Below are 19,216 nucleotides of genomic sequence, written 5' to 3' on the forward strand. Positions count from 1 at the left end.
CTGTGTTCTCTGTGAATTTTGTGTGTGTTTAGCTTTCATTTGTTTTCTAAAATGTTTTAGTATTCCATTTCTTCTAATTATTGAAGAAAATAAAGGATATCAGATTTGTGGAATGTGGCTGTTGAATATTATTAACTGAAGCTTATTTCTTAACCATACATATTCGGATGTTGAATGTGAAGCTAACATATTTAATAGAATTTATATCATGCACTTTGTTCGTTTAGAATTTGAATATCAGACCATCAGGCTATAGTTAAACGGCATTTGTGAAGCCTACTTAGTTTCTTTCTTTTTTTTTTTTTTTTTTAAGTTTCTTTTCTAATGTTTTCTGATGGGGGAGGGTGGAGACACTTTTTTTTTTTTTTTTGGAAGTGAAAGAGTCTGTATTGTATAAAGTTAAATGGGTAAATCGGATTTTAACATTACATTTTAGATTAGTTATCTCCAAGGAACTATTTTCAAACTTTATTACTCTGTGAAAATGCAGCTTTATGGAGAAAAAACATACAGTAAAAGAAGCTAGTTTTTTTTAAAAAACACTTTAATAACTTAGTAAATCTCTCAGTATTGTGATGGTTTCAGTCAGTAGGTCTCACTTAGAGCCTTTAAAGTGCCTTGTTCATCTTATGTTCATTGACCAAAAATGAGATACTAAAGGAACTTTTTAATAAATGTTCTTGCATCAGTGCTATCTTGTCGTATTTTCTCTTTATTTGTTCTGATAGACAATTTTTAAGAAATTTGTTTCAATCAAAAGTTTGACTTAAGTTCTTTTTCAGTACTGCTACTCTCATGTCTGTGTGGGACTGAAGTTGAAACTGAGTCACAAAAATATTAAAGTTATTCTTAAATTACAAGTTGTCATGGGATTTACATGGTTGTCTTTCTCTTTTTCTTAGTTTTTCTGACATCCATTTTCTGTTTTGTCTTAAGGTTATCACCTTTTACCTTTACTTCTCTTAACCTTTCCTTTTTGCAACTCCACCATTCATATATGTTGCAAAGAAAAGTAATTGAGATCTCTGTAATTCAACAATCATTTCCTTAAAATATCAATGTTAAAAATTTACACATGATCATAATGCCATAGTATAATTTCCCTAAAGGGAAAGAATAGTTCTTTTGAAAGGCTGGCTTTTCAGTATACAAAGCTTTGACTCCCAAATGAAGGGCAAAGCTGCAATTAATAGTAACTTAGATACTTTGAAATTTTGATTTCAAAAAACCCTCTTAATAGTTTTTTGTTTTTGTTTTTAACAATGTATGAAAGCATAAGAGGGTGCTACAAATGTTTCAACAGTATTTTAACCACCATTCTGTGTGGTATTTAAAAGTCATATCAGAGAATCCTTCATCCAATGATGTTCACTTACTCTTATCTTTATTAATCTTAAGGTCTAAGTAGTTTATGTAATGGATCTCATCTGGAACTAGTTTCTTTGGTGTCTTTTCTCAAATTCATCTTTCTTGGTGTGCAAAAACATTTGTAATTCCAGTCACCTTTGATAGCATTTCTGTGTCTTTTTAACTTTGTTACATCTTTTTGTAAAATCTAACTAAGTCTTGCCTGCAACTTTTTTTTATAGTTCTTCTGCTGTTTTTGTCCAATGTTTTCTTACTTTAATCTGTCATTGGTGGAGTTGGTCCCATAATTGACTTGTAACTATTAATTATTGCCTGGTTTTTATGTTGATAAAGTTTAATGTTTTAAACTAAGTGCTTAGGTATGTGGGTGATCAAACTTATGAGTTAACTGAGCAGTGCCTCTACATAGTAGAATTATGTAGCAAACAGTTTAAGACTTGTTAAACTTCTGTGTGTAATTGTGATTATAAAATTGTTTCACCAGGGACAGTTACGTACGTCATTTAATACTTTATGAGATCATTCGTAAATGCTTTGTGAATTCTTATGTAAAAACTTTTGAGGTAAAATAACAAAATAAAAATGAAAGTAATTTAGTTACTATCACATCTTGGAGGAAACACATCTTGAGGGATTGTATTCAGAATTTAAATTTTCTGGATGATGGGGCTATTCTTGTGAAAGAATCTGTGTTTACAGAAATCTGTGTAAGCAAGATCTTGTTTCATTTTCACCTGTTTTGAGCTCTAGAGGTGTTATAGCTCTGAGCATTAAAGAATGTTCATGGCTACTACCTTGGGGAGTTTCACTTCTTTTAAATCACCTATACTTCCTGTACTTGTGGTTGTTCTTGGGGAGTCTCCTGTTTCTGTACTGACCATATTTGATTCTCCTTACCTTTTAAGATTAGAAATGAAATAAGCAACTGCCTGATAGAGGATGCAGAATAAGGCAGTTAATTATTTGGCTTAAATTTGTGCAGAAATCTGTAAACTGTAGGAAGTCACTTATTTTTCTTCACATCTGTCTTTACCTCAATTTGATTTTGCTGCATAAAGATCTCAACTGTAGTGTTTGGTCTTAGATCTTATTCTAGGTACTTGACACTTAAGCTTCGTTACTTGTGATTTTACTTGGTTCTTTCTGATAGTGTTAATAGGTCTCATTTTCTAAAACAATACAACTGATTCATCTTTGACTTGCTGACCTTGGTTTTTTTGTTTTGTTTTTAGTCTTCTGGAACTTAAGCATCATATTATAGGGTGTATTTTTCTTCTAAAAGAAGAGACCCATCTATATTTTTATTGAAATTTTGATATATTCAGACATCTGACCCTTCAATTGAAATGTTTTTAAATTCAGTATGAAATTCCCTTTAATAGTTAAACTTTAGCATGAAAGACTACTTTTTAAGTATATGCAAGCTCTGCATACATCTGAAATCTGTTTAAGTTATGTAATTCCTTGTAAGTTTGAGATCTTAAATGTTTTTTTTTAAATCAACATGATGCATAAGTTTTTTTTTTTTTTTTTTCTAAAAAAAAAAAACGGCATCTACTTAAAGGGATTTATGACTAAAATTGCTTATTTTTCTACAGAGTTGTCTGCTGGTTCTCAGCTTGAAGAAGATTCTACAGTCCTTATTGATCCTTTTTCTTGGCGTTACCATTTTTTGAAGCAAAGTTAACCTAGTTTTCTAGTTGAGCTTTCTTTTTGGCCATCTTTAAAAAAATTTTTTTTTTTTTTAATCTATAAACTAGACAAGAGATAGTTCTACAATGTCCAAGTCATTCCAGCAGTCATCTCTCGGTAGGGACTCACAGGGTCATGGGCGTGACCTGTCTGCAGCAGGAATAGGCCTTCTTGCTGCTGCTACCCAGTCTTTAAGTATGCCAGCATCTCTTGGAAGGATGAACCAGGGTACTGCACGCCTTGCTAGTTTAATGAATCTTGGAATGAGTTCTTCATTGAATCAACAAGGAGCTCATAGTGCACTGTCTTCTGCTAGTACTTCTTCCCATAATTTGCAGTCTATATTTAACATTGGAAGTAGAGGTCCGCTCCCTTTGTCTTCTCAACACCGTGGAGATGCAGACCAGGCCAGTAACATTTTGGCCAGCTTTGGTCTGTCTGCTAGAGACTTAGATGAACTGAGTCGTTATCCAGAGGACAAGATTACTCCTGAGAATTTGCCCCAAATCCTTCTGCAGCTTAAAAGGAGGAGAACTGAAGAAGGCCCTACATTGAGTTATGGTAGAGATGGCAGATCTGCTACACGGGAGCCACCATACAGAGTACCTAGGGACGATTGGGAAGAAAAAAGGCACTTTAGAAGAGATAGTTTTGATGATCGTGGTCCTAGTCTCAACCCAGTGCTTGATTATGACCATGGAAGTCGTTCTCAAGAATCTGGTTATTATGACAGAATGGATTATGAAGATGACAGATTAAGAGATGGAGAAAGGTGTAGGGATGATTCTTTTTTTGGTGAGACCTCGCATAACTATCATAAATTTGACAGTGAGTATGAGAGAATGGGACGTGGTCCTGGCCCCTTACAAGAGAGATCTCTCTTTGAGAAAAAGAGGGGCGCTCCTCCAAGTAGCAATATTGAAGACTTCCATGGACTCTTACCGAAGGGTTATCCCCATCTGTGCTCTATATGTGATTTGCCAGTTCATTCTAATAAGGTGAGTTAATGCAACAGATACTTCTAATTTCTTTTACATTGTAGTGCCTATTCTGTATTTACTTATATCTTGTATTCTGAATCTGTAGTCTGATGACATTGAGTTGATCAAGAATTTTTATACTTTTGAGAACACTTACTTTATTTGGAAGGTAATTGTTTTTGAGCATTTTAAACCAGGGCTTTACATTAATATAATCTGCATAGATTACTTCTGGCCACAAAGCTGTCATCCACTGGAATTATCTTGTTGGTTTTTGGCATCAATATGTTCTTCTTAATCATATATTTAAGCAGGTTTTTTTGTCTGCTTTGTTGAACTGTTTTAAGTATTTTTCTGTTTTTTTGCAGTCAATGTGCTCTGCCATTCAGGATGCTAGATAATCAGCTCTCCATCTGTCTTAATTACTGATTCGTATGTAGTAAAGATACATTCTTGAACAATTCTCTTTTTTTCCTTATCTGTGGCTACAGGGAAAGAGTTAATGTAGAGCCCTGGTCTTTGTTTCAGTATATTTCATATTTTAGATTAGTTCATTCTTCTTTTTTAATTTCCCTTTGACACAAACTCTCATGCTGTAACTGAAATTTTTCATCATTTTTTTTTCTCCTTTTCCACAACTTTCTTAAACATACTTCAAAACTCACTTTTTATTATCCCATATTGCATCTATCCCTTTAGAGACTTGGGAAAATCACCTACTGCAGTATCCTGTTCTGTGTTCCTCATAAGCATATTCTTTTTCTGACTTAGACTTCTGGTATATTCATTTGAAGAAAAAAAATCTAATTCTCCTTTGCTTTAATTATCACATCTGGCAAAATGGGAACTTTTTCAAAATGCCCTTTTAAATATATTGTCCTTTCTCTTTCAACATTTTCAATGCTAATCATTCGCACTGTTTTTTTCCCAAAACAAAATACAGTGCAGTTGACTTAAAGTCAGCATTATAGCAGTCCACTAGCTTGATCTGTAATCTGACCATCCATTTTTCCTGATGTGCTGTACTTAATTGGAACATGTTGCTGCCATGAAACTGATTTGATGGTTGCTATTACAGGGTTTTTTCTTCACAGTAACATCTGGAAAGGTCATTTTCTTTACATATCTATCCCTTTAAATGCATTTTTAAGTGAGTTGATTTTTGAGTAAACTAAATCATGTAAATCATTAGAGATTTTGTTTTTAATCTTTTTAAAAGTCTTACCATTCAATCCCTTTTCTGTGTTTAGATCTCAATATTTTTGTCTGAGATAATTAAGAGACTTCTTATATTGTTTGAATTTATAGAGTATTTTGAAAAATATCTTTTTAAAGAGTGATTTCTAGCTAAAAATACATGTATATATATCTATAGTACAAAAATCTTCTGAAGTAATAGTTTAAGTACACAAGGAATATTCTTCAATCCATGTCAAAATAATTTCAAATGGTAAATTTACATTCATAGATTAATTTTAATGTAAGACATGGAACCACAAACTCATAAAAGTTAGGGAATTAGGTATTTTGGTGTTTCCTGTTTTCAGATTTATTGGATACAGTTAGTATATCATAGAATTTAGTTTTTGTTCAGTATTCAACTTCAAGGTTTAGATCTGGTATGAAATGATTTAATGAAAAGATCCATTAAATTTTGGTGACTCCAGATATTTTCTGTTACTTCTTGCCTGCTTGCAGAAATGACAGTATGAGAAATATTCTCAGATAGGTTCTCTAAATTCCAAGGAAGATAGCTAGTTACAGTTTCTCAAATGAAAATGATCTTAAGGGACTTAATCTTTGCTACTGGAGTCATCCAAAAATAAAAGCTGCTGTTGGAAGTCTCTCCATCCTGACTGAGCAGTAACTTAATGTTGCCACTTACATATAGGAAAACAATTCGGTAAAGGAACACAAAAGGAAATCAAGAAGGACTTGAATCAGAAAAAGTTTCTATTTTTGTGTATTATTATTTTCTAACCAGATGTTACTACCTTCTAGTTCCTGAACAGTTAATAAATAATGATAGTAAATGGATCTAAATTGGCCAAAGAACATTTTTGAATATTTGAAACTTTGTATTCAAGAGTAAGGCACCTTACCTAGTAAAAAGATACTTTTAATCTGCAAAAATGCATGTATTCTAGCAAATTTAGAAATTTAGAGGCCCTTTGATTTTCAAAATTTGTAGTATTTGTAAATTGTACCGATTGTAAGAAGTTTTAACACCTGGATTCTCTTAATATAGTTACCTTAATTTAGCTAATGTTTTCTAGGTGTCTTCAGTATTGAAAAAATAAATGCTCACTTTTGGTAGGGATCTTTTTAATTTATAGCTGATATAGAATCACTGAGTTTAGAGAAAATTCTTGTGAAAGTAGATAATGAAAATTTTTAAAACATTTAATCCTGCTCTCTGGTATTGCTGCATAACTTGGAAAATCTGTTCTTTTCACTTAGTGGTAACATTAAATAACTTACATGATCAAAACTTCTTCTTACTATGAATAGTCTTTTAGGGGAAAAACATCTGACATTATTTTTGATATTTTAAGTAACGTTCAGTGATGATGTTGCTTTTATTTCTTTCTAGGTCATTTTAGAACGTCAAGTTGCTTTTCTACACAGCCTCAAACTTGCCTCAAAATTCCTTTCACTTAAAGAAAACTGGCCACTACAGCCCTTCTGCTGTCTTGTCACTTCAGTTCATGTTTTTCTTTTTAGTTTTCTAGAAGCCCTTAAGTTATTCTTAACTTCATTTTGCCATTCCACATGTGCTTTTCCAAATTATCCTTTCTTTATATAATTTAGGTATCTCAATGACATTAAGGTGAATGTAGTTTTTCCTGTAGAACTTCTGAATTCAAAAAGTGAATCCTTATTCTTTATTAATCTGAGTGTTGCCTCAATGTAGAATCCAAGGATACAGATTTTTTTAAAAACCCATTATGGTAGAGCAGATTAATAATGGGTGGGTGTGGGAGGTATAATTGATTCTTTGATCTTGGTTTTCCTTCTAGTACTTTGTAAGACCAGCCACACTTTCAAAAGTTTGAACCCTTAAAGATCATGGGGGATTGGATATAAATAACTTCTCGTCTACTAGATAGCCTTACCATCTCCTATTAATTAGAAGCATGCCTAGTAGGGTAACTTTTACTCCTCTCTGAACACACTGTTTCTCAAGGATATTTTAAATCTGAATAGTTTTCTTTAAAATTCTTGGTTAACATATTTGTTTAATCCTGCTTCTGAATTTTGTGAACTTTGCCTGTGGTGCCTCTTGATTACAGCCATTTTTAAAGTGGCTTCCAACAAGTCAGTGGTCTGTTGCTTTGCAAATAGAAAGTTTTTATACCCCAAACATTTGGTTATAGAGCCAGCTGGACAGATCTCTTCCAGTTCCTTAACTGTTAGCCATAAAGACAGTCTAACTTTGAAAGATAGCTCCCCAAGTTCTTAGCAGTACCATTCTGTTGAAATGTTCCATTTTACCTCATTCACAGAATTTCAGTTAATTTTAGTAGGGCAAAGAAATGTGTGTAAACACTCAAGCTGTAGGTTTTTAAAAATTAGATTCCATTTATAAATTAACTTTTTAAAACTTCAGAATGGTATCTCTTATAATTTGGTTCCTTTAATTCAGCTCTAAGTGAGACTCCCTCTTAAGGACTTTCTAATGTTTCAGGTAGTATGAGTCTTGGAAAAGTTGCCTTATTTTGTGAGAATTTGTGAAACAATAATACTTGTAAAGTGGGGATTGTAAAACAAGATAGCTTTATAAGCAGTGTAATAATAGTTGCTTTTCTTCCTTTTTAATTAAAAAGTTTCTTCTTATTAGCACTTGTTATGTGCCCGGCAATGTTCCAATAAACAGGTTACCTTTATTATTCATTTACTTTCCACAAAACCCTAGAAAGATACTGAAGCACAGTGTTTTTAAATAACTTGTACCAAGGATTCACATCTAGTAGGTACCTTGGGAATTGAACCTAAGCAGTCTGGCAGCAAAGCCTACTTTTCCTAACTCCTCTTATATTGCCTAAAATGCTAATCATTTACATGTGGATTTTTAAAGAAAGGATAGTTTATTTGGATAAAGTAAAGGAAAAAGTAATCCCTTCAAAATTTAAAATAATCATAAATCAAATATTGAAGAAATAAAATGTTTTCCTTCCTAAAATTTAGAAATGGACATTCCTGAAATTTACTTCTCTAATTTGGGGAAATACAATGGGAGCTTAGGTTTTTTTGATAAATTGGGGACTGTTTCCTAGAAAAGTCACTCCTGTTGAATCGACTTCGCTTTCTGTGGCTATATAGTACACTTGCAACATACCTCAAAGGCTGGATGAAACTAAATATACTCTTTTTAACTAATTATTCATACTTACAGTATACATTTTCTTAAAAAGTGATATAAGCATGGATATTTTATCAGAGTTCTGTGAAAGCAATTCTAATAATATGTGAATAAAACTTCAGTTTTGTCTACAGCAGAAATTAATATGCCTACTGATCTCAAAGTCAGTTACTACTCTTCATCTTTATTAACTCTTATCTTTTCCCTGTCAGGTCTGTTAGTTTGTTAACCAAGTTACCAGTTTTTCCAAGAATGTGCATGGCGTATTTGAGGGCAGGATGAAGCTACAAGGATTCAGAGAAATGGTTTTAAATAAGTGTGGTTAGTGAATGGTCAGGTGTTCAGTTTATGATAATTGCATATAGACATATAGATTAACATCCTAGAGTTTGAATGGTTGAAAAGAAATCTTAGTTTTGTTAATTCTACTAATTTACTTTGCTACAGGAGTGGAGTCAACATATCAATGGAGCAAGTCACAGTCGTCGATGCCAGCTTCTTCTTGAAATGTAGGAGTTTGAAATACCTTTAAAGCATCAGTTAACTGTGTCAGAAACAGCCATTGATTGGTTTCGGGGAATTCATCCTTTACTTGTAATATCCACATTGTTATTACTGAATAGTTGACACTGTCCAGCAATGTTTAGGTCTGGAATTATACATGGAATATTAGATGGAGTGGTAGTGGTACCTTGTTATTTAAAATTGAAAGAATTTTTAAGAGACCTAAAGATCGCCATTGATACATACAGTAGATTCATAAGAGCATTTTCAGTAACAATAATATGTGCTCTAAGAATAAAGAAAGTATTTATTTTCCTTGAAGAAAAGGGGGAAGTTATACTAGAAGTAACAAGTTTTCAAGCAAAACCCTTCAGGATGTATTTTTTGCTTTTGAGACACTTGTGATGGAGTTTAAGCTGCTAGAATAGAATTTGTAAAGAATCTCCCTACCTAAACAACGTGAAACCCATTGTTCACTGGGGTGGCCATTTTCACATACACCGTGCTATGGCTATCCTTTCTGTCTAGTGCCAGAACTCAGCTCTGCTCTTTGTTTTTAATGTTGGAGGAAAAAATATCTGTGGTCAATCTTTGTTTCCCTATATAACCCATATTTCCATTCCCTCATGTAGCACTTCTTCTCTTTGTGAATTAAATATAGGGAATGCCTGGAGGCTCAGTAGTTAGGACTCCATGCACTTTTTCAGTGCCATGGGCCAGGCAGGGTTCAATCTTTGGTCAGGGAACTAAGATCCCACAAGTCGTGTGACTCTTCCTGACACCTCCCCCCCCAAAAAAAAAAAAAACAAAAAAACAGATAAGGGAGGTATTTTAATTGCAATTTACATTACTTAAAATTTTTAAGCAGTACAGAACAAGTTAATTCTCCTTCATTTGGATTAATTTGAAGTTTTCCTTTGGAAGTATCTGTATGACATGTTTTAAACTGTAATATTTCTAACACATACACTGCTGTATAACTTTACTAATAAATCTATTTTAAAGGCCAAACAAGGCTACTTTGTGAAAAGAGCAGTTTTATTTTAAAGTTAATTTTCTGATCTTTTTAAAGCTACCCAGAATGGAATCCTGACACTGATACAGGACACACAATGTAAGTTAAATTTTTTAAGCTATTGTTTGTAAAGGAGATCAATGTAAGGAATTCAGGTTAAATTTTTCACATTTCATAACAATATTTTCTTAATTTCTTTATTTAATATGAGTTTGTTAAAAGTCACCATGGGTGAAATAGTTTTTAGAAACTATTTTATGTAGTAATTTTTATTTTTTTATTATAGATTTTCCCCTAGTTACTTCATGCATAAATGCCCCCAAATATATATTGAAATCATAGTCACACAAGGAGTGTTTAGCAGTAAATTTTAGTTATTTTCGATGGACCTCTTTCTCATACTTTGTATTTTATGTTTTCACATTCCCAGGGGTGATCCATTCATGTTGCAGCAATCTACAAACCCAGCACCGGGAATTCTGGGACCTCCACCCCCATCATTTCATCTTGGGGGACCAGCAGTTGGACCAAGAGGAAATCTGGGTGATTATGAAATTCATGTTACCTTTCCCTAAGAGCCTTTATCATAAAGATTAAATGCAATGATTTTAGGCAAAAGAAGTGTCATTGAAATGTAACTCGAAGATGACATTTGCATGAGAATACATGATACTCATATATTTGTAATGTCCTTTTGCTTGTTGGAGAGATGTCTGGTTTTCATTTAAAATAGCCTGGTAGGGCAAGTATACTTAAGTTTAAGACTGAAAATATTTTTTTCCCCATAAAGGTGCTGGAAACGGAAACCTGCAAGGACCAAGACACATGCAGAAAGGCAGAGTGGTCAGTAATAAAGCTCTTGCTTTTACTGTATTAGCTGTATTTATTAGTTCTTTGGGGAAACGTAATTTGACTTGAATCCTTGCTAATTGAATCTGTTGTAGTCCTTATTATAGAAAGATTTCTTTAGTTTGAAAACCAGTAGGCTTTATATGTGGTTCTGATAAGAGTTAAAACTTCGTTTTCATATGTCCATAGTCTAGAGATTTCACCTTGATTCAAAGTTAAGTTTGCCATCTAATTATATAACTAGTTGATTTAAGTATCAGTGCAGACATTCTTTTCTGAAACTATGAGGCTTGTCCCAGTGACATATTTTAAATACTTGCTTAATTTGTTCTGATTGACTGTAGATTATAAAAGATTTAATATTTTACTGTTTTGTATTGATTCTAAAGAAATTTATTTACTAACTTGGTTTTTTACTAATGAATAGGAAACTAGCCGAGTTGTTCACATCATGGATTTCCAGCGAGGGAAAAACTTGAGATATCAACTATTACAACTGGTGGAACCATTTGGAGTTATTTCAAATCATCTTATTCTAAATAAAATTAATGAGGTATGAGTTAAGTGTGTAGTATTTATTCATCACTAAAGTATATCCTAAAGAGAATACATTATTTTGTATTAGAAAAAAGAATGTTAGCTTAAATCATCAATGTGGGATGTAATGATGGAAAGGGCCAATAGTTGAGCTAATCAATAATAAATTCTAGTACTAATAGATTATTAGTAACTTTAGAAATTGGGATTCTTAAGCAGTTACATTGTCTTTATTATACTACTGCTATAGTAAGAACTATAGAAACATAATTATTTGGAAAAACATTTCAAACTTTTACCCAAATGGTGCCAAATTATTGTGTCAAATTCAGTAGGCATAATAAATGATAGTGTCATGAAAGTAATAGTCTGAGATGATCTTTAATAAAATAGGAAATTAGAGATTTTATTTTTCTCTCAGGTTCTTGAAAATAGAAATATCTATTTAATGATTAAATATTTTTGGAAAGACTTTGGACAGTGTGGAATTGGGTTGTTTTTTGAAAATGTTAATATATATATTTTTCAATTTTAGGCATTTATTGAAATGGCAACCACGGAAGATGCTCAGGCTGCAGTGGATTATTATACAACCACCCCAGCATTAGTATTTGGCAAGCCAGTGAGAGTTCATTTATCCCAGAAGTATAAGAGAATAAAGGTAATAATCTCTATTTTTCCAGATTGGTATCACCAGTTATTTAATGTATTCATTTTACTATTTACTGACTTACAGCTATTTAAAATTGTTGCTAATATCTAGGATAATCTTGACTAATAATTATGACATACTTACTAACATTTGATTTCCTCTGTTTTTTTTTTTTTTTCCCCTCCTGTGTATTAAAGAAACCTGAAGGGAAGCCAGACCAGAAGTTTGATCAAAAACAAGAGCTTGGACGGGTGATACATCTCAGCAACTTACCTCATTCTGGCTATTCTGACAGTGCTGTCCTCAAGCTTGCTGAGCCTTATGGGAAAATAAAGAATTATATACTGATGAGGATGAAAAGTCAGGTAATATACATGTAGAAGTTTTGAAAAAGATTATTTCTCAAAGTTTTTTAAGTTTTTGTTTTATAACATCCTCATTTTTAGTGAGGGGGTAGGGGAGTAATTTGGCAGCCAATCCAAGTGGATTGGTTCTTTCTTATCATAAAGTCATAGTAGATATTCAAGAATATTGAGAAAATAAAGTGGAAAGTAAAGATCTTTTTCTCTAGTTTGGCTAATATTATTTCCAGAGTTTGCTTCCAAAGATCTTCCTTTGTGTATATAAGTATACTTTTCCCCTTTACTTCAAATGGGATTATATTAAACTTACTTTCCACTTCACACAGGATTCCATTGAGTAAACTGTGATGAATTTAATTTCTTTAATTAATGGATATTAGAGATGCTAGTTTTTTTGGCTGTGCCATTAATGCTGCTGTGGATTTTGTGGCGTGTGAATTTATGCATATAATTGAAGGATACAATTTCAGAATTGAAGTGGTGGATCCTGATACTTGCTTTCTTTTCTTTGGCGGTGCCAAATGCTCTTCAAAAAATAGTACTCGTATACTAGCATTGTAAGAACTTTATAAACACTGGATATTACAGACTTTTCAAAATTATGTGAATTTAATTAATAGATGGATTAAGTTATTTCATGTTTATATTTCATTTTTAAAATTAATGATAAGTAGAGCATCTTTTCTTTGTTAACCTTTTTGTAGCTTCATGAGTATCCTTCCAAACTTTTCCTTTTTAATTAATTTTTTGTTCTTTTTTTTCTTGCCCCAGGCCTTTATTGAGATGGAAACCAGAGAAGATGCAATGGCAATGGTTGACCACTGTTTGAAAAAGGCCCTTTGGTTTCAAGGGAGATGTGTAAAAGTTGACCTGTCTGAAAAATACAAAAAATTGGTCCTCAGGGTATGTAGTGTTTGATTCAGGTTCTTTATAAAGCTTATTTTCATGCTTTTCAAGCCATGACATTTTTATTAGCATTTTTACATGCTGAGAATATAGGATTTAGGAACTTCCCTGGTGGTGTGGGGGACATAGGTTTAATCCCTGATCTGGGAAGATCCCTTCTGTGCACAACTACTGAGCCGCGCTCTAGCCATGCTCTGTAACAGTGAGAGGTCCAAGCACTTCAACGAAGTGTAGCCCTGCTCACTGCAACTGGAGAAAGCCAGAGCGCAGCAACAAAGACCCAGCATGACCAGAAATAAGTAAATAATTAATACATATATAGGATTTAGTTATTGAAAGAGAGTAATCTTTTCTCTTTTTCTGGTCTTCATTAATACAGAAGTTTTTAAACTGATGTCTGTATAAAGTATCTTTGTTTTTATCTGTTTTACTTAAGGTTTTATTTGAAAAGCTTTGTCAACAAACTTACTATTCACTTCCCTTGAAATGTTGGTTGTAATGAATTAATAACTTTAGGGCAGCTTACAGTCTTAGGTATGGTTTAAATAAGGTTAGTTGATATAGAAAGGATGGTCATCATTTATTAGTTAACTGGATAATTAAATACTCTACAAAGTCTAATAATACATCTATGTAACTGGCAAAATTTTGTCTTTTAGATTCCCAACAGAGGCATTGACTTACTCAAAAAAGATAAATCCCGGTAATTCATTTTGTGTGTGTGTGTGTGTCTCTGTATTCGCTAGTATGTTAAATCTTTGTTTTCTAACTCAGTAGAATTAATTCAGGTGTATGTTTTGGTTTCAGGAAAAGATCTTACTCTCCAGATGGCAAAGAATCTCCAAGTGATAAGAAATCCAAAACAGATGGTTCCCAGAAGACTGAAAGTACTGCTGAAGGTAAAGAACAAGAAGAGAAGTCAGGTGAAGATGGTGAAAAAGATACAAAGGATGACCAGGCAGAACAAGAGCCTAACATGCTTCTTGAATCTGAAGATGAGCTACTTGTAGATGAAGAAGAAGCAGCAGCACTGCTAGAAAGTGGCAGTTCAGTGGGAGATGAAACAGATCTTGCTAATTTAGGGGATGTGGCATCTGATGGGAAAAAAGACCCTTCAGACAAAGCTGTGAAAAAAGATGGAAATGCCAGTGCTTCTGGAGCTGCAAAGAAAAAGCTTAAGAAGGTAAAAGGTTTTATGTTGACTTGTTTCGGTAGAAAACTAGATCAGTGTTTCAAATTATTTATCTTAGGGTCACATTTAATAGAATTAGTCACTTATATTAGGAAGAAATAGATAGGAATCACTAAAAAAAATTGAAATCTAAACTCTGCAATACATAGATTGAATAGGACTAAACTGCAGTAGGAAAATGTCAGTTCACAAAGAGAACTTTTTAGTAACAAAGGAGAAAGACTTAAAGCTATATATGATTCTGTTTGGTAGTGGTAGTGTGTAAATAGTAGTAGGCAGCCTTTATATTATAGTCCAGCTTGTTTTTTTAAACATGGGGTATGGATTTTACAGTAAGTTAACTGACCTGACCCAGGGGTGACTGACCCAGGACACTTAAAATGTTATGTCAAAAATGATAGAACTTAAGGAATTTTCCTATTATAGAAATGTAACCTTGATTAGATACTTAATGGGTTTTAAAACATTTTTTCCCAGAGCACATGTCACATATTAAAGTAAGGCAAATAGCAATATAAAAATACATACATGGTAAAAGAATAGTAAATCAGAAGACCCATGGTGTACTTGACTATCTCCATTAAAGATTAGGGCATTACAATGCCTTTAGAACCCTATAAGGTAAATGTCTTGAAATGAGATTATTATAATCCTCTTTCATTCATTCCTTCTAAGATAGACTCAGCTACCAGAAAACTTAATATTTACCTCTAAATTTTGATGGCTTGGTCAAATAAGTTAGCCTTGAAGTTCTTTTTCTGGCTGAAATAGATGATAGTTATGTAGTACTATGTTTGTGCTCTTAAGAGCTGATAATTATTGAGCATTTATTATGTGCCATCAATTTTCCTAATCTCTTTGTGTGTGCTACTTAACTGATTCTTACAATAACCTTATGCCACAGATGCTTGTTATCCATATTTCATGAATGAGGAAATTGAGTCATGTTAAAATTAAGTAGATTGTGGTCATACTGCTTACAAGTGGCAGAGCCAAAAATTAAATCTAAGCAGTTATGTTCCAGAGCTTGATTTTTAAACCACAGTGATAAAAAGAGTTGCACCATAAGATACCTTCTTTGAAGGACATCATTCAATGTATTGATACTTCATGAAATCAGCTCTCTGATTATCTTACAGCATAATAAGTCTCAAAGTAGGGTATAAATGTCCTCATATTTATTTTCTGCTCTTTTATAAGGGAAGCCTTCGATTACTTAGTTTTAAAACAAGCTAAGTTTTTTTTTTTTTTTTTAAGACTAGTAAATTTGGGGGGAGAGAAAGAAAAGACACTTTTTTTTTTTTTTTTTTTTGAGAAAATGAAGGCAAAGACGCTATCCCTTTCCCTTCAAGTAAAGCAAATGGAAGGGATACTGCAGGATAATTGTTGCAGAGTAAATTTGTCTTTCTTAACAGCGTCGTTTCCCAGGGAATATGGAAGGTTTTGTCACTCTAGATGAGGTTGGTGATGAGGAAGATTCGGAACTTCAGAAACTTCGTAAATCGGGCATGGCATTTAAATCTGGTGACAAAAATGATGATGGTTTGGTTGAAATTAAGGTGGACAAGATCGAGGAACTTGACCAAGAAAATGAAGCAGCGTTGGAAAATGGAATTAAAAATGAGGAAAATACAGAGCCAGGTGCTGAATCTGCTGAGAATGCTGATGACCCCAACAAAGATACAAGTGAAAACGCAGATGGCCAAAGTGATGAAAACAAGGAGGACTATACAATCCCAGATGAGTATAGAATTGGACCATATCAACCCAATGTTCCTGTTGGTGAGATTTAAGGCTTTGTTATTCCCCCTCACCCTCCCCGAACTCTTACTATAAGATATTTTTAAATTGGTCTTACATAAACTCTGATAACATGAAGTTCTATGTAGAACAATTTGTAAATCTTACTTGAAGCATTCTTTTTTCCTCTTTTCGTTACCATTCCATAATATGTTCTTTTTTCTCCTCATAAAATTTTCTGAGAATTTCACATTGCTTTTTGTTTTGTTCACCGTTCTATTTCAACATTTTTAAGAGAACGATTAGGTGTGGGCCCTTAAACATCAATTAAATACAAGCTATTAACGATGTCATGGTTTTTGCTTTGTTTTAGTGTAGGCTATATTGGACATGTCACAATTGTTAACTCATTCAAATTATATTGACAGGAAAAAAAGATTTGAGAACACTATTAAAACCTTCAGTTTACTGAATTTGTAAGAATGTATGTTTGTGTTCTAGGTATAGACTATGTGATACCTAAAACAGGGTTTTACTGTAAGCTGTGTTCACTCTTTTATACAAATGAAGAAGTTGCAAAGAATACTCATTGCAGCAGCCTTCCTCATTATCAGAAATTAAAGGTAAGGCTGAATCTAAAAGAGGAGAGTTCTTTTGTGAAAACTAACAAGTCACGTAAGTTTATGGACCAGTACCATCTGTGGACCCAGCACGCTTTATCCTGATAACATTCTTTATTGATGGGCCTTGAGCAGTTTGATGAACTCTGGAAAGATCTGCCAAACCTCTTTCTAGAATATATGCTTAACTAAATGATAATTCAATAATTTCAAAATTTATAGATTTAAACTTTTACAAATTCTGTTGTATAATTAAGAGTTATTTGAGTATTCTCAAATGATTATTAGACTGTAATTTCTCTAATTTGGAAAATACTGGAGGCCTGAAAGTCCAGTGAAATACTACAAAGCCTTTTTCAACTTTAAAGTGCCATATCCCTTTATGCTTAATGATTTTTACATTGACTTTAAATTATTATTTTATTAATAATGACACTTCAGTGAAGTTTTATGACCAAAAGGATATACAGGTAAAAGGAAAAATTAATAAAGCACAACATAATAAAGAATAACAAATTTCTGTTTGGATATTTCGAAGTTTGGTGTTTTAGTTAGTGGCTTAAGGACCAAGTATTGAAATAGATGAGGGAGAACTTGAAAGTAGGAGTTAAAAAAGATGATACTGATTTATAATACAAAGCTGCTAGAGTATTAAGGACAGTGGTTATTTTCAGTGGTAGCAGGAATTTAATAATATTTTGTCCTTTTGTCTTAGAAGAAGGGGCATTGAATTAAATACATGTCATTTAACTAATCTTAAGTTCTTGGGGGGTAGCAGCAGTTATTCTATGTGCGTATTTTGGTCTTTGTTTTCTCATCTTTGTAAGTTAGTCTTAATTGCACATTGAAGTAACTTTTTCATATTTTACTGTTTCTTTTCCCATGCCTTACTGTGGTGTCCAGTTTAGTTTTATACCTGCTTGATTAGAATAACTGGATCGTACAAATATTGACAAGGTTATAGTTAAATTAGACTGAGGTCCCTAAACTTCAATTAGAATATTTTGTTTTGTAGTTAATCCATTTGTTATGTTTCACTAAGGTGACTTAATCCTTGTAACTTTTTCTTTTCTTTTCAGAAATTTCTGAATAAATTGGCAGAGGAACGCAGGCAGAAGAAGGAAGTTTGAGATGTGCAAGAAGCTTAATGATTTCAAAGAAAATAATGGTTCTTTGTTTTTAAATGTTAACCTTTTTTAAATACAATACTGATAGTTAGAAGAAAACTATTGTACTCTTTTGTTTTAGTGGAAAAATAATAGATAATAGATGTCTGTTCATGTGTTAAGTGTTATAGCAAAAATACATATACGGTTAAGTTAATGAAGAATTGTTTTTGTTTTATCAAAATGGTAACAGACAGAAATACTTTGTAGAGACTGACTTCGTATGCTAAAGACACTTGCACCACTAAGAAGAATATGTAGAAGCATTCAGAGAGATGAAATTGAGTAGTTCCAAGCTTCAAAGATATGTCAAAACTTTTGATTCCATTCAATAAAGAACAAAACCAATTGTATTTTTATTACTTTCATCTGAAACATTCCACATTTTAATCTGAGCCTTGCAGACTTTTCATTTGGAGTTTGAAGCATTTTTGGTTTTGTTTCATTTTTGGAGAACTTCACTAATGTGAGATTGGTAATTAAAATGCAGGTGCAGTTTTCTTTCAATGTCATGTTGTTGTTTAGGTAATAAGAAATATTAAGTAATTGGCTTTAGATTTTGTAATTTTTTCCCCAAGTTCCTGCTAGATTTCATATTCTAGAAGTCAATGTATTTTCAGTGAAATGTAAAAATATTCCCCTTCTCTTTGACCAGTATTAATTTCTTGAGACCTTATTGCTTGTCACTTGAATCCTGTAGCTGTCATACATCATCTGGTATAAGCAACATTTGATTTTTGAAGTGTGTAGACCATCTCTTTGTATTTTCAAGATGTAATTTTACATTTCTGCATTTTAAAAACAGTTTGGCCATAATCTTAGACGCACGCTTCTAATTCATATACTTGCATATGTGACCTTTGTGAACAGAAATTTGCATGTATAATCTGTGTTTACTTGTAACTTTCTGGTTATATACTGCTTATATCTGTGGATTCAAGTTTCTTAAGTGAGTACCAATAAAAAACAAAAACTTAGGCCATGTTCATTGGTTATACATGTTTGAGGTGTTAACCAATATATTTGTCACAGTTGTGGTTTTTATTTACTGTTACACTTTCTTGCATGCTTTAACAAATTATTCCATTTTTAATCTAGACTGTTCTAAAAACTACTACTAAAAATCTGAGTTTTAAAGCTTTTGGTGCTGGTGGATTTCTTGTTCCTGTTACATAACTAAAAATTGGACTAGTTACAGTTTTTTCAGACCTTAGGAGTTCAAAATGCTAAGGGTGACAAACGACAAAAGCTCATGTTTAGACATGTCTAA

The 19,216-nt window shown here is 32.7% G+C and overlaps 1 protein-coding gene across 6 annotated transcripts in view; it reads left to right on the plus strand.

Annotated features, from left to right (window-relative positions):
• Positions 1-18,923, plus strand: part of MATR3 (matrin 3) — a 38,656-nt gene extending 19,733 nt beyond the window's left edge. For 3 of the 6 annotated variants that reach the window (XM_061151420.1, XM_061151421.1, XM_061151422.1), the window contains 14 exons: positions 2,967-4,058; positions 8,851-8,912; positions 9,980-10,021; positions 10,353-10,465; positions 10,713-10,765; positions 11,199-11,324; positions 11,844-11,969; positions 12,158-12,325; positions 13,094-13,225; positions 13,888-13,931; positions 14,036-14,411; positions 15,836-16,202; positions 16,662-16,783; positions 17,860-18,923. In XM_061151420.1, coding sequence (XP_061007403.1) covers positions 3,147-4,058; positions 8,851-8,912; positions 9,980-10,021; positions 10,353-10,465; positions 10,713-10,765; positions 11,199-11,324; positions 11,844-11,969; positions 12,158-12,325; positions 13,094-13,225; positions 13,888-13,931; positions 14,036-14,411; positions 15,836-16,202; positions 16,662-16,783; positions 17,860-17,910 — 2,694 coding nt within the window. In that variant the 5' untranslated portion in view covers positions 2,967-3,146 and the 3' untranslated portion in view covers positions 17,911-18,923. The remainder of the gene's footprint in view (positions 1-2,966; positions 4,059-8,850; positions 8,913-9,979; positions 10,022-10,352; positions 10,466-10,712; positions 10,766-11,198; positions 11,325-11,843; positions 11,970-12,157; positions 12,326-13,093; positions 13,226-13,887; positions 13,932-14,035; positions 14,412-15,835; positions 16,203-16,661; positions 16,784-17,859) is intronic. The other 3 variants (XM_061151423.1, XM_061151424.1, XM_061151425.1) reach the window with 3 other exon arrangements.
• The last annotated feature ends 293 nt before the right edge of the window (positions 18,924-19,216 follow it).

The sequence above is a fragment of the Dama dama genome, chromosome 9 (genome assembly GCF_033118175.1).
Source record: "Dama dama isolate Ldn47 chromosome 9, ASM3311817v1, whole genome shotgun sequence".
Lineage (NCBI taxonomy): Eukaryota > Metazoa > Chordata > Mammalia > Artiodactyla > Cervidae > Dama > Dama dama.